General features: G+C 38.6%; 1 protein-coding gene across 2 annotated transcripts; it reads left to right on the top strand.

Moving 5' to 3' along the window:
• The first annotated feature begins 6967 nt into the window (after window positions 1–6967).
• Window positions 6968–12701, top strand: si:dkey-78p8.1 (ewing's tumor-associated antigen 1). 2 transcript variants are annotated; one of them, XM_038737721.1, is made up of 6 exons: window positions 6968–7318; window positions 8167–8295; window positions 8585–8643; window positions 8817–8926; window positions 9120–10561; window positions 10932–11239. In XM_038737721.1, the coding sequence occupies exons 1-6, from the start codon at window positions 7180–7182 to the stop codon at window positions 10973–10975; spliced, it is 1923 nt and encodes a 640-aa protein (XP_038593649.1). In that variant the 5' UTR covers window positions 6968–7179; the 3' UTR covers window positions 10976–11239. The 2 variants fall into 2 exon arrangements, with proteins under 2 accessions (XP_038593649.1, XP_038593648.1); XM_038737720.1 differs by lacking the exon at window positions 10932–11239 and adding an exon at window positions 11282–12701 and having other exon boundaries at window positions 6971–7318.
• The last annotated feature ends 303 nt before the right edge of the window (window positions 12702–13004 follow it).

Raw genomic sequence — 13004 nt, 5'->3', positions numbered from 1 at the left:
TGCATCTTAATTCTGCAAAATGGCTTCCTCTTTGGCGTCTCCTTTACTTGGTACATGATGTCTCCCAGCATATATGGAAAAGGGTTTACCATATTGCGTTAAATTGCAGGTTTGCTCACATATGATGACTATGGAGATGATGACAGAAAGGTCTTGCACCTAATCTGTATCACCTAAAGCAGAGCTTCAGTCAAGACAACCTTAGTTGAATCTATGTTAAGTGAAGCCCTAAGGGGGTCGAGACAGAGGTTAATTGGATATACTAAAATTATGTTATTTCATTACAGACATTAAGTTTTGGAGGTTAGCCTAATAAAAAGGATGAAATGTTTAAAATAAAAGGTATTGTTTAACTTTGAGAAGATTTTCCCCACCCTTGCTGCTAAGCTAATCATTGTCTTGCATGCCACTCTCTAGAGATCATCCGTCAATCAAATAGCTTGGATGGTTTCTCATTGGATTTCGGTTTATGAAGTTTGAGTATTCCACAGGAGTTTTCCTTAAAAAAGCATACCTGGTGGGTAGAGCAACACATATAAAAGGAATATCTGAGATTATTAATTTTGTCACCCTAAGATCTTAAAAATCCTTACTGTGTTCCCTGTTCCTGGTGGAACATTCAAAACTGGGAACTGCAAAAATGTGTTCAGTAAATATTTGACTTGTTCAGAATCCTGAAATCATTCCAGTTGTGTTGGCCAGCAAAATAATGGAACACAAAGCCAAATCAAAATGACACCACAACTGTCCTGCTTTGATGTTCTCTTCTCATCTTCCTCCTCTTCATCTTAACCATCCACTGTCTGTTGAGACTGCAGTTGAACGCCCTTTAGCACTTCCTGTTTGCCCCATGTGACCAAAAGGGCTGCAGGGATTCTTTCAGATGGATGCCAAACCACCTTAGGCTGCATCTAACCACTGCTGAAGCTCACTGATCTGACACTGCAGAACCAGGCATTGTTTCAAATGCTTTAATTCACAGTCCCAGCCATTGGCACACACTGTGAAATGGGTGAAATCCCAGCTTGGTGAAGCTGGCACAGAAACCCAAAATCCTGGATCCCTTCCACTTCAGAGAGCTCTGCCACATGCTAACTGTCATCCATGAGGCACTGTTAGCCCAAAGGGGGGTCTGGCAGAATGGGTGTGGGGGTAAGGGAGACTGGTGGAGTAGACGGGGGGTGGTATAAACATTGGGATATACCCTTCACATACAAATATGGAAGACAACATGGACTCCTTGGAGATACAGCACCAGAGGCCATCAGAGGTGATTATTATTTATGCAGACACTATTCTGAGTTGAGCTTCATGTTCTCCAGCTTGTCTCACTCACCTGGCATCTGCCCAGTGTGAATCATCCCTGGGATCCACAGCAATGATGATGATCCCCCCCCCCCCCCCCCCACACACACACACACAAACCTCCTTGTCTTCATTGCCGTCTTCGCCTGGTAGATCCCCTGGCATGTTCGCTCCCCCTTCATAAACACTAGCAGCTGCTTGGGCAATTAGCCATTAGCTCTTTACTTTTTACTATAATACCCGGTCCTCAGAAATCTCCACAATTAGCTACTTAATTGCTCCTAAACAACCCAGGCGTAACCAATAAATGGAAGAAGGCGGTAGGTAGTTAGGTGAAGAGACAGGCATCTGGGAAAGAATCAAGCTAGCTCGGAGAATTTGGGCTAAACTGTTCTTCCTCTCTCCTCCCTGTGCAGCCTTTGGCAATTTTTTTCTGCCTTGACACGGCTTGGAAAGGTTTCTAGAGGAGGAAAGACAGTGCGGGTAAAAACACAAGGCAGCAGAGGGGTGATGCCTCATATTCAAATTGAAGCTGACACGTGCATGCCCTTTATTCTGTGGTCTAACTATCACTTCTAAGAAATGCTAACATTCAGTGTGACAGAGGGAGTTACGGTGACTTTTAGACGGGCAGGAGACGGCGCCCCTCGGGCGTGGATTTGCGTGGCAGCGTGATATGACACAGCTCGCTTGACAGAGCAATGAGGATACCCCCAAGATTAGCCGAATGCATTACAGGGAGGCATGAAACGGAGCTAACTGTTGATTAAATCGTTGTTATATCCATACTGGCAGTTCCAGTTAACCTGTTTAACATGACAACATCTATGCCACAAAAATGACGAAAGCCTAAATGTGCTGTTTGTTGTGTGTGTCATCACAACAAGATATGTTTGTCAAAGGAATGTTTTAATTGACAGAACATTAATAATAAAAATGATAGTTGTTTAATTCATTCATCAAACAAAAATAGAAGTATTTGAGGGTTTTGGCTTCTAAAATATGAGGAATTGCTGCTTTTCTCAGTTGTATATCCCTGTAATGTCAAAACCTTTGAAATAGAATGTGTTACTTTGGATTTTCAGGACTTAAGCGATTTATAATTATATATTTTTTATGTTTTATATATTGAACAATTCATTGATTAATTTAAAAAAGTATATCTCTATACTCTGGTCAAGGTGGAAAATAAATGATAAAATAGCATTTAAAGTAATATGGCACACTAAAACTAAAACTAAAAATCACAATTACAACACAATTTCTGAAATAATTCCTAGTTTTGTGTTTTTGTCTGCTAGTTGTTTGGCTATATGTTGAATGTCTAATATATGGTTTCCTTCTTTAATGATCACCTCAAAATTATTTGCACATTTATATCAACCTGGAGGATCTGGGGCTGAATGTTCTTCAGCACATTTCTAGCCTGCAACAACATGCTTTTGATTCAGAAAAATGAGTGCGTTTGTCCAAAAGATGACGCATGTTACCCTCAACACCATGCATTTATCGTTAGCGGTGGCTAAATATCTGCTGATGTTTTGATGAAACAAGTATTATGCTTTAACCAGGAAGTGCAGGCTCCGGCTATAGGTCGTCAGTTCATAACAGTTTCTGGCATTCAATCAAAGAAACACAGTTGATTGGCTTCCCCAAATCTCTACATTGATAAACTGCTTCCAAATGAAAACAATCAAAGCAGAATCAAGTATAATCAAGCATAGTAATTCACTGCAGCTTGGGAGTGTGTGTGTGCATAAGTGTATGTTGTCTATTACAAAATATTATTGCAGCAGCACAGCACCTCAGTAGAAGATGTTCTACACAAATCTCTCTGCATCCAGTCAACACTGACTTTTCTTACTGTTTCTTTCTCTCTCTCACCCCCAACACGCACACACAAACACACACACACACACACACACACACACACACAATGCGAAGGAGGTATACAAGCACCATCTAGTGCTTTATTGTGGAAATTGCTCTGCAGAATGTCAGAAATGTGTTGAAGAATCAATTCAGGTCAGATTTAGAATATTTGTTTGAAATTGATTTGATTTTAACATCACAAAATTCGTAATGCAAAAGATGGTGAATTAATGTTGCATTACATAATGAGAAATAGATAAAATCAGGACTAAACTCATCACATTCAGTATATCATTTTGCATTCATGCAAAACTACACATTACAATACACACCAATTCAATTTTGCATCCTTGCTTGCTCCTCCTGACTGCCTCTGACCTCTCTGATGAAATACATGCATGTAAGCATTTTGAACAACACACATTTAGCCTGAAAAGCCTAACAGCACATTTTACAGGTGACTCAAACATCCTTAAACCTCCACCAATCTCTTGTCAGAAGTTTGATTTCTTTTCAGAAGTAAGAGGGTAAAGTTTAAATTTTTTAAACCAAATATTTCTTTCTTGATTAAAGGAGTCATAGTGTGTTCAGTGGAAACTGAATACTGTTTATGTGTATGCCTGCGTGTGTGTGTGTGTGTGTGTGTGTGTGTGTGTGTGTGTGTATGACATAGTTAAATAAATAACTGCAACTTTCATCATATTTCCTCAGCTTTCAGATAAGAGGATGATGATGGTGGAAACATGGACTAGTTTCAACAACAAAAGGACTTATCTGGAGTCATCAATTCACATGTCACTAACCTGTTACCAATGAAGCAATTATTCACTTGATTAAGAGGTATGCATGCAAGAAACTGCATTTTTGAACGTCCACGTAGCAAAAGGCCAAATATAGTTAAAGGAATAATATTACTAGTTATAGCTAGCTAAGTGCCAAACAGGTTCCAAGACCTGAGCCTTTTGATTCTGACTTAAGACCAAAATAGGCAATAAAAAGTGTTTGGAGATTTTTTATGAAGCAAAACTAACCTATAAAGTTTCAATGAATGTATATCTATCTGCACCAGCTCTCAATAAAAGTCTTTAATATTCAACTATTCGAAACACAGAGATTTAAAAAATACAAAGGTAATACCTAACACTTTCTGTAGTACTGGGGAGAAAACAAAAAAAGGTGGATTGAGTGAAGAAAAAAATGTATATCTAAGATTTTCTATAGGCTAGAAAATTCAAGATAACTCCCAACAGCAGACAAATTCTAGACAAATTCAAGGTGAATTAAAAAATTAATTCTGAGAGTTTAAAAAGTCATAAAAATAGTCTGGAGACAGAGACTGTGCTCAAACTACTCAGAACTGGATGTTACGTTTAATATATGTGTTTTAATTAGAAGCGTAAATTTATATGAGACTAAGATTTTGACACTGAAGTTCACTCCCTAAACACACTAAAACAAAAGATCAGCCGCTGACCCATCAGTCACCTTGGCTCGAAAAAGCCTCGCTGACATACTTAGCCAGTGCACTGTATTAATAGTTTCTTTGACCTTTGATCTTTGGCTCTAAAGGAGTTATCACTTTAGATTGGTCATGAAAATATTCTCGCCTCAATGTCCCTCAGTGAGTTGCAGTCAAACATTTGCAGTCAACATTTGATAGTTACCACTGAGTGTATCTGGTGACTGAGGTTTAAAGTCCTCCTGCACTCAAAAATGTCTTTTGCTTACAGTTACTTCACTTGGATGTTTGACCTTTGCTATGCAGAATTATGCGTGCGCAGACACAAGAAGGCTGATTTCACATTCATCTGCTGAAGGAAAGTGTCTCTGTGCTGACCTTAGATCTGAGATTAAGTCAAGTACATATGAGAAGGATTTTATAACATTACAAAATTTTGAGGTCATATGTGTGATATGGAAACTTAAAGCCTCCACCACACGTACAATGAGAATAGGTTTTTCAGTGAAGAAGGAGACATCTTCCCTAAATGAAAAATATTTGCATATTCATGAGAGGGAGTAGATGTAATTTTAAAGATTTTTAATAAGGTAATTGAAAAACTGCATCAGACACAAATTTATCCATGCAAAGTATTTTTCGATGTCTTCAGTCATGTCTCAAGGGGGTATTTAAATGAAAAATACTTTCTGAAGGCGGATTGTTTTGGATTGAAGAATGCCAATAGCTGATATTATGTGCCAGTATTCTGCATATTTGACTGACTCAGAAAAATATGGGAAACTAAATTGAATTAAAACTAATGCAAATGAAATTCTTATGCTAGAAACTGTGAAGCAGATGAGGACAGTTTCATCCAGATTTTCCATTCCAACTTCCATTATCATTTTGTTTTTTCGTCTTGGTTTGTTGACAACACAAATATATTTACAAAAACATAACACATCAGGCTTTATCAGGGTTAGAATGATGATGTTTTGGTTTTACTTCCATCATTGTTGCTGGTGTTTACAGTCCACCAACCTTTATCAAGGCAGGAACAGACATTCCAACGCGTGAGATTACAATAAAAGAAGAACTAAAGAACTATATAGTAATAAACTCATATCCTTACATTGACTCTATTAAAAGTTGCATGATCTGACCTGCAGATGTCTAATTGTTATTGAAAGGACAATACTGCTGACTGCTGACAAAAGTACAGTGAAGGCTGATCCTCACCAGTCTGATATTCATAAAGGGAAACCAGTTGCAGACACAGTTACAGTCTTAGTACCGTGTTAACCTCAACAGACTTAAATGATACTTTTGCCAAACACCATGTAATATAAATTGTGCCTACACATTTGTTAGACTCACATAATAAACATTTGTGAAATGTGTGATTGATTATTTATTTGACAACAGGCATGCGATCCACACAAACAACAGTCTTTCCAACAAGGCTTCTACAAACAGACAAGCTTCAGGCCCAATAATCCTCTATTACTGGACAAAAATATGGGTAGACTTACTTGTAGTGTTAGGATGTTTTTCATGAAGCAGAGAGTTTGGCAGCATAAATGTAGATATGCTGCCCCCATTTTGTTGAAACTAACTTTGAAATGTTAAAATTTTTGTGATAATTGTTTCTTCAGCAACAATGGCCATGTTGCCAGAAACTGACATGTTTAGAGACATGTTAATGCTTTCTGGGTCTCTGTAGCCTGAAGTACCAGTACACAGGTGAAGTCCAGGGACTGTCAGGGGTCCTTTAAGAGGTTTCAGGGGGTCGCAGCAATATCACTTTTATTTATTATATAACAGCAAAATGTAGCCTACTTATAGTATTCACTGAGGAGGCAAATGGTTCTGTGTTAAATTATTTAATATTGAGATATTATTACTGATGCATTACCATGAAAGACAGTGATGTAATTCTGTAACAATGCATTGCTTTTTACAGCTGTCAAAAAAAGCAGTACAGTATTTCGATACAGTATTTCCCTCTGACGTGCTGGTGAAGTAGAGGTATTAAGTAGCATTAAATTAAAGTGAAGTACAAGTAGGCCTATCTTAGAATTGTAAGTAGCCTACAGAAGCTATGTAATCTACTAAACCAGTAACTTTCCACCACCGCTAATATATTCTTATTTTTCTGAACAAATTCTATATGGCCTTCATGAATAGGTTGCAGTTTACTTTATAATATTTCTTATTATATATGAAAATGAAGTACTGACGTGCTTATTTTCCTTCATACCTTACCCTAACACCAGCGCAGTCCAACTTTTCCCTGTCTTTCTTGAAAACGGTTGTGGCGCCGTCAGAACGAACCGCGACAAAACCTTCCCAGCATCCGTAGTTTGATGACGTCGCGGCCAAACATGGCGGCTTGCTTCGAATGAGTGAGCTGAAGGAAAATGACAACAAACGTGTTTGCGAAAACAAGAACAGACTTTGAAAAGAAAGTATAGCTGCTGTAAGCCACGGAGCATCCACGAAGCAGTTAATACAACAATGTTCAGCAGAAGCTGCGTCGTTATTGCCTGTTTTAGTGAAGTATGTCAGATCCTGCTGCTGCTGCCTCTCCTGAGTTCACCGACCTGTGGAGGAGTGTTTCCAAACTTTGTCACAGCAAAACAATAGACAAGAAAACAGAAAAGCAGATGCCTGGTACAACAACATCCCCCATGTGTAAAGGTGAGGCTGCGGAACGATTAAAGTAGACGAAGATCTGTTGCTCCGCACCTGCAACGTTAATAGCTGTGATGGCTTGAAAACGTTTAACCATATCTGCGTTACGTGGAGGAGGTGCGGCGAGGGCCATTAGGCGATCAAACAGAATATGTGATAGTGTGACAACACGCTAGCTGACTTTATTGCTTATTTCTTTCACAGTACACACCACTAACCAGAAACCACACACATCCTTACGCTACTGACAGTGTTGTTCCACAATACTTTGTGAGAAAGACGAAAATAATAATATTAAATGTTGAGTGAGATATTTTATTTGGATTCTAATTTAGTGCTTTTGTATTGCATTGGCACACTGGGACACATATATACCAGTCTAATCATGTATTATTAAAGCTGCAATGATAGGTCAATTAATCAATTAGTTGTCAACTATTAAATTAAACTCAACTGTTTTTATAATCAATTAATTGTTTTGAGTCATTTTTTAAGAACAAATTCTCTGATTACAGCTTCTTAAATTAATATTTTATGTTTTTTTGCTCCTCTATGACAGTAAACTCAATATATTTGGGTTGTGGACATAACAAGACATTGGAGGACGTCATCTTCGGCTTTGGGAAACACTGATCAACATTTTTCACCATTTTCTGACATTTAATGGACCAAACAATCAATTAATCTTGCAAATGATTAACAAATTAATCAATAATGAAAAAAAATTATTAGTTGCACCCTTTTGTATTGTGTTATGTTAAATGCACTAGAATAACTGTAACCATAGCAAATGAACTGAGGATGTTTTCATTCAGCTGATATGATATAACACTTTATATCTGTTTGGTGCACAGATTTGCAGAGTCCTAAGCGCAGAGGCTTTAGCAGATACCCCGGCCTGAATAATGGGGATTCTCCAGGTGACGTGGAACCAACACAAGACATTTTCTGGGATTCAACATCTCCCACTCCAGCTATTACTGGTAAACAACAATGATGTGCAACACAGAAATAACATCTGAATGAGAGGTTCTACATGAATGAAAACATGCACACCCGCTGAACATGCTTCTTCTTTTACTTAATGAACATATGATCGTTGGGATGGAAACTATTACATAGATACAACTAATTGATACATGTATATGACTAAAAATTAGAATGAATCAACAATGATAAAATCTTGGGTGATTTTATCATGTGTGTTTCACATTGTTTTTAGTGTTGTTAGTAGTATAACAAATATTTGTTTTTATCTATTTTCTGGGTCAGGCCTCAAGAACACCAGAGTTGTGGAAATATCAGACATTGTCAACCGAATTGCTCCAAAGGTCAGTTGTTTCTTCAGAAACATTAGACTGAATCAACATGTCCAAATGTCATGGTGAAAATTGTCCCTTTATTGTAACACTTAACTACAAGCCGTTTAATCACTTAGTTCTGTGTGCTATACTAAGATTTTAGGCTTGTTTGGTTAAATATTTTTTGCTCGTGTCTTTCACAGGATGTGAAACAGAAAGTGACTGAATCTCCTCTGCTGCAGTGGATAGGTGACAGTGCAGTCCCTTGCACACCAGACATGCCAAAGCCAAGAGTCAGGAAGAAGTCCTCTCGGTGCGTAATCAGTTTGTTGAACCAGATACTCACTGACTGGGGACCTGCTGTTTTATTTCCTACATTAACAAACATTATATGCATTATTGCTCATTTTACCTGTAACTCAGTTACTTATTTTTAATTTATAGCAGTAGTTTTTACTTTTTTGTATTGTGGATTATTTCCCTTGTGTGTTGTTTCCACTCTACAGGCAGAGCAGTGTGGAGGACCTCAAGAAACTGGCCAGGCAGTTTGATGAGAACATGCAACAAGACAGGGAGACTTCAGAACAGCTTAACACATTCAACAATAACCCCAATAAATGTTTGGGGACTTCCAAAACAAAACTGACAGAGACATCATTCCCTTGTAATGTGAAGGATCTAAAGTGTCCATCCTCATCGGATCAGGTGGAGGCAGAGCTGCACGCTCTGTTTGACTGCTCCACTCAGAAAGTAAGTGGTCGACTAAGCCAGGGCTCCTCAGCATCAGCCTGTTCACAGGAAATAAAAGACCAACGTGTGACTTCAACTTTAGCTGAAATCCGACAATCGGAGTTGAAGTCCACTGATAAGTCTGGCCAAGCTGCACGTCCTGCTGAAGAAAAAGGATCTTGTGGTTTTAGTGTTAACATGTGTGATGACTTTGATGATGACTGGGAGAATGATGACCTACTTAATGATTCTTTTTTGCTGGCGATGACCCAGAATCCTGACCAGCAACATGACACCAATCCTAAAACCATCTTGCCAGTCCACCACTCCTCTAACACTAAGACGAACATTACTCAGTCCACCTCTGTTTGCAAGCCTACTGCAAATACAAGCTCTGCACATCAGCCTTCAAACTTGCACTCCAAGCCAAGCTGCAGTGCACTCCAGGAACTGTGTCCAAAACCAAAGACTACCAACCGAAGCACTTTCAAGTTAGCTCCCAATCCTCACTTTCAGCCTAAGACGACTGCCAAGGAAGTTTCCAAGTCCAGCTTCACTGTTATACAACCTAAATCCGACATGTCTGTCCAGAAATCTGCTCCCACAAAGACGCTGTCGACTCCTCGACCTGACAAGATCAGTAATGATCAGCAGAGGGAAACTAATGTAGCTGCAGACTCTGTTAAAGACATTTCAGACAGTTTATGGGACAATGGGGATGATGATGCGCTGCTCTACCAGGTATGTGACAGCGTGGAGAGGATCTCTAACAGTCAGCCACAGCAAGTGAGCCTGAGCAACTGCCAAGAAAAACAAGATGTTACTGTAGACAGACAGTGTAAAACCACAGCGCCTATGCCAATCAACGCAGCCTGGTCCGTGAATACCGGTGCCAGTGCTAACAGACAGTCCCCATGTGCTTTTGTTCGTTCTAACTCATTACCGGGGACTAGCTGTGAATCTGTGAACTACCAAGGATGGAACATTCCCATGAAAGGTGCCAACAACAAATCACGGATGTCTCAGAGCCTCCCAGGAAGCCGCATGAGTCTGGGGGAATTTAGCCAGTGTAGGGATTCCTCTGGAACTTTCCAGGCTGGGAATGCTAATGTGGACATGAAGCCACATGCAGTGACAGCCAGGGCACCACAGAACTCCAAGTCCCATCACACAGCCTTCAAGAGAAATGTATCCGACTCAGCGGTTATAAGCAACAAAGGTGAGTTGTCTGAATTTTGATATTTGCACCTGGCTGTATTAAAGCATGATAGAGATTAGAAGATAAATTAAAAGATCTTTAGTTTAGGATTGCATTAAGCCATTAACACAGCACAGATACTTGTCTGAAATGGGAGAAAATGTATTTGATTAACTGTATTTTGTAATATATGTAACACCTAAATGTACTTTCATGAAGACAATGTTCAGTGCTTATTTTCTTCTTGGTAAATGGTTATTTTGGTTGACTCAATGTATCTTTGCAGTTTTTCTGATCCATCTACTGTCCTCACTACTTATAAGACTGGATATTGAAATGAAAACTCACAAGTAAAACAGATGTTGCATGTTGTTCTTCTAATCATTGACAGTTCACTGCGTGTACACACGAACTATTCTCCCCCAAAGCAAGTAAACATAGTGCCATGGCTTTAATTTGTGATGCTGTCAAGAGTCCAAACCTCAGGAAGCTTCGTTGCCAATGAATTGCAAACTGATTTTCTTCTGGACATGTAGGGATGGGGTTTTTTTAACTTCCAAATGAGCTTCACCATGGGTACCCACTGGTCCTAGTTATGGTAGCAACATTTTTATGTTAACAAATTAAAACTTAGTTGTTAGCAACGACACGATTTGTGTTTTTTCTACATTTTCAGCATTTCCAAGCAAACTTTATTCAGTGTTTCCATTAATGTTTCTCACTTTCCTTCCTCCTTTCCAGTTTTTGTCACAAGCCAGATGACAGGGAAGTGCTCTGCAGCTGAGATTGAGAGGAAGAAACAGGAAGCCTTGGCTAGGAGGCGACTGCGAATGCAAAACGCCCCGAAACCATAGGGGAGCTCCATCTTGACTGAAGGGATATTATTTTACTAATAAACCTTTGCAAACCTCATCATTCAGCCACCTCCTTCACGTAGTTCGGTATCAGATCACCAAGTTTTGGGTGATTTACTTGACTCTGCACAGAAAGGACCTAGTGTCTATTATAAACAAGTGAATGCCTCTTGTAAGAGCATGTTTTTGAGAAGCAAGTTTCATGCATGGTTTGATGCAAGTCTTTGCTGCTGGGATAAAAGTAAAAGAGATTTTCTTGAGCTGTTTCACATTTTGACTTTGAAAATAGTTTACATCCACTGAGTTTTAAATAATTCCAAATGCTAACACATTTTTCATTTCAGCTCCCTGCAGGCATTTTAAACAGATTATTATTTTTTTTTGATTTTTGCTTTTGTTAAGGTAAATAGTTCCATCTCAGTATTACTTCTCAAATGACAATGTCATGTGGGCTGACAGACATTAAAACACTGTATTGTTGATGTTGTGCTGTATTCTCTGCTGTATGTGTTTGATAAGACATATTGTGCCTGCAATTTCTATTGATGTATATTTTATCATTTTCCTAACTTTGCAATCAAAAGAACATTGCTTTAGTTGAAAATTAAGACAGTATTTTAACACATTTTTTTTCTTTGAAGCCAAAATACTAATTTACAAAATTGATAACATGGTTATTTTATAGATGAAAATAAGCATGCCATAATTCAGCTGATTTAGTTTTGTTTTCCTCTGGATCTTGTTTGTGCACGTCACTTATTTTTATCCTTTCCATTTTGCACACGTCAGAATCAAGTTTTGTACTGTTCTACAGCCTTCCTCTGTAAGGACAATTCATTGTAGCAATGCTATGCACCTTTTTACTGACCGTAAACTGTAAATCCATCAACAATGAAAACAAACAACGATGGAAATGCATTTTTTATTCCCACGGGATAAGACTGAAATGAGGAGGATGGCCTCTCTACAATTCCTAGTTTTGATCAGCTGTGTTATGAGTGTGGACCTGTGAGGACAGGTGCGACAGCTGTTGGTGACCTCTTTGTTTCTATCTTAGTGCCTTAGGATGTCAAAAGGATTTTGACTCCATCACCTGTTACTTCACAGCAACATGACGGACTTGGCTCTACACATTTTCCTAATTTATTTTTCATGATGTTTGTGCCTGGTATGAACACAAAGAAATATCTGAACACAGTTGGCTGCTAAAATACACATAATGGTTTGTAGCTCTTTCATTTAACTGTATTTTCAGTTGTCTGAAATATAATAAATAAGTAAATAATGAATAAACTGCTCCAATCATACTTGAAGAGGTAAAGTTCTTAAGAGTGCCAGATTGTTGATTTTTCAGGCAATCATGTGTCATGTTGTGACCCCCCACAAACTGAATATCAAATGACAACTGATCTGCCAGAAAATCGGCCCGCCAATTCTGGACTAAAATCAGGTTTAATCAATGCAGTGCCTGCCATGCTTTAAAGCTGCCCTTTAGTGATCAAGTATTGCACGTAGCTTTAAAAAAGATAGAAGCAGTAGAGGCTGAGATATCCTGATTTTTAGCACCTAATATGAATCAAGCCATAAAAAAAACCCCACTGGATCCTACA

Source organism: Micropterus salmoides, unplaced genomic scaffold (genome assembly GCF_014851395.1).
Source record: "Micropterus salmoides isolate LMB-PRFRI ecotype aquatic unplaced genomic scaffold, ASM1485139v1 Ms_hic_scaffold_22, whole genome shotgun sequence".
Lineage (NCBI taxonomy): Eukaryota > Metazoa > Chordata > Actinopteri > Centrarchiformes > Centrarchidae > Micropterus > Micropterus salmoides.
Note: the sequence above shows the minus strand (reverse complement) of the source record. Positions and strands in the feature narration are given on the sequence as shown.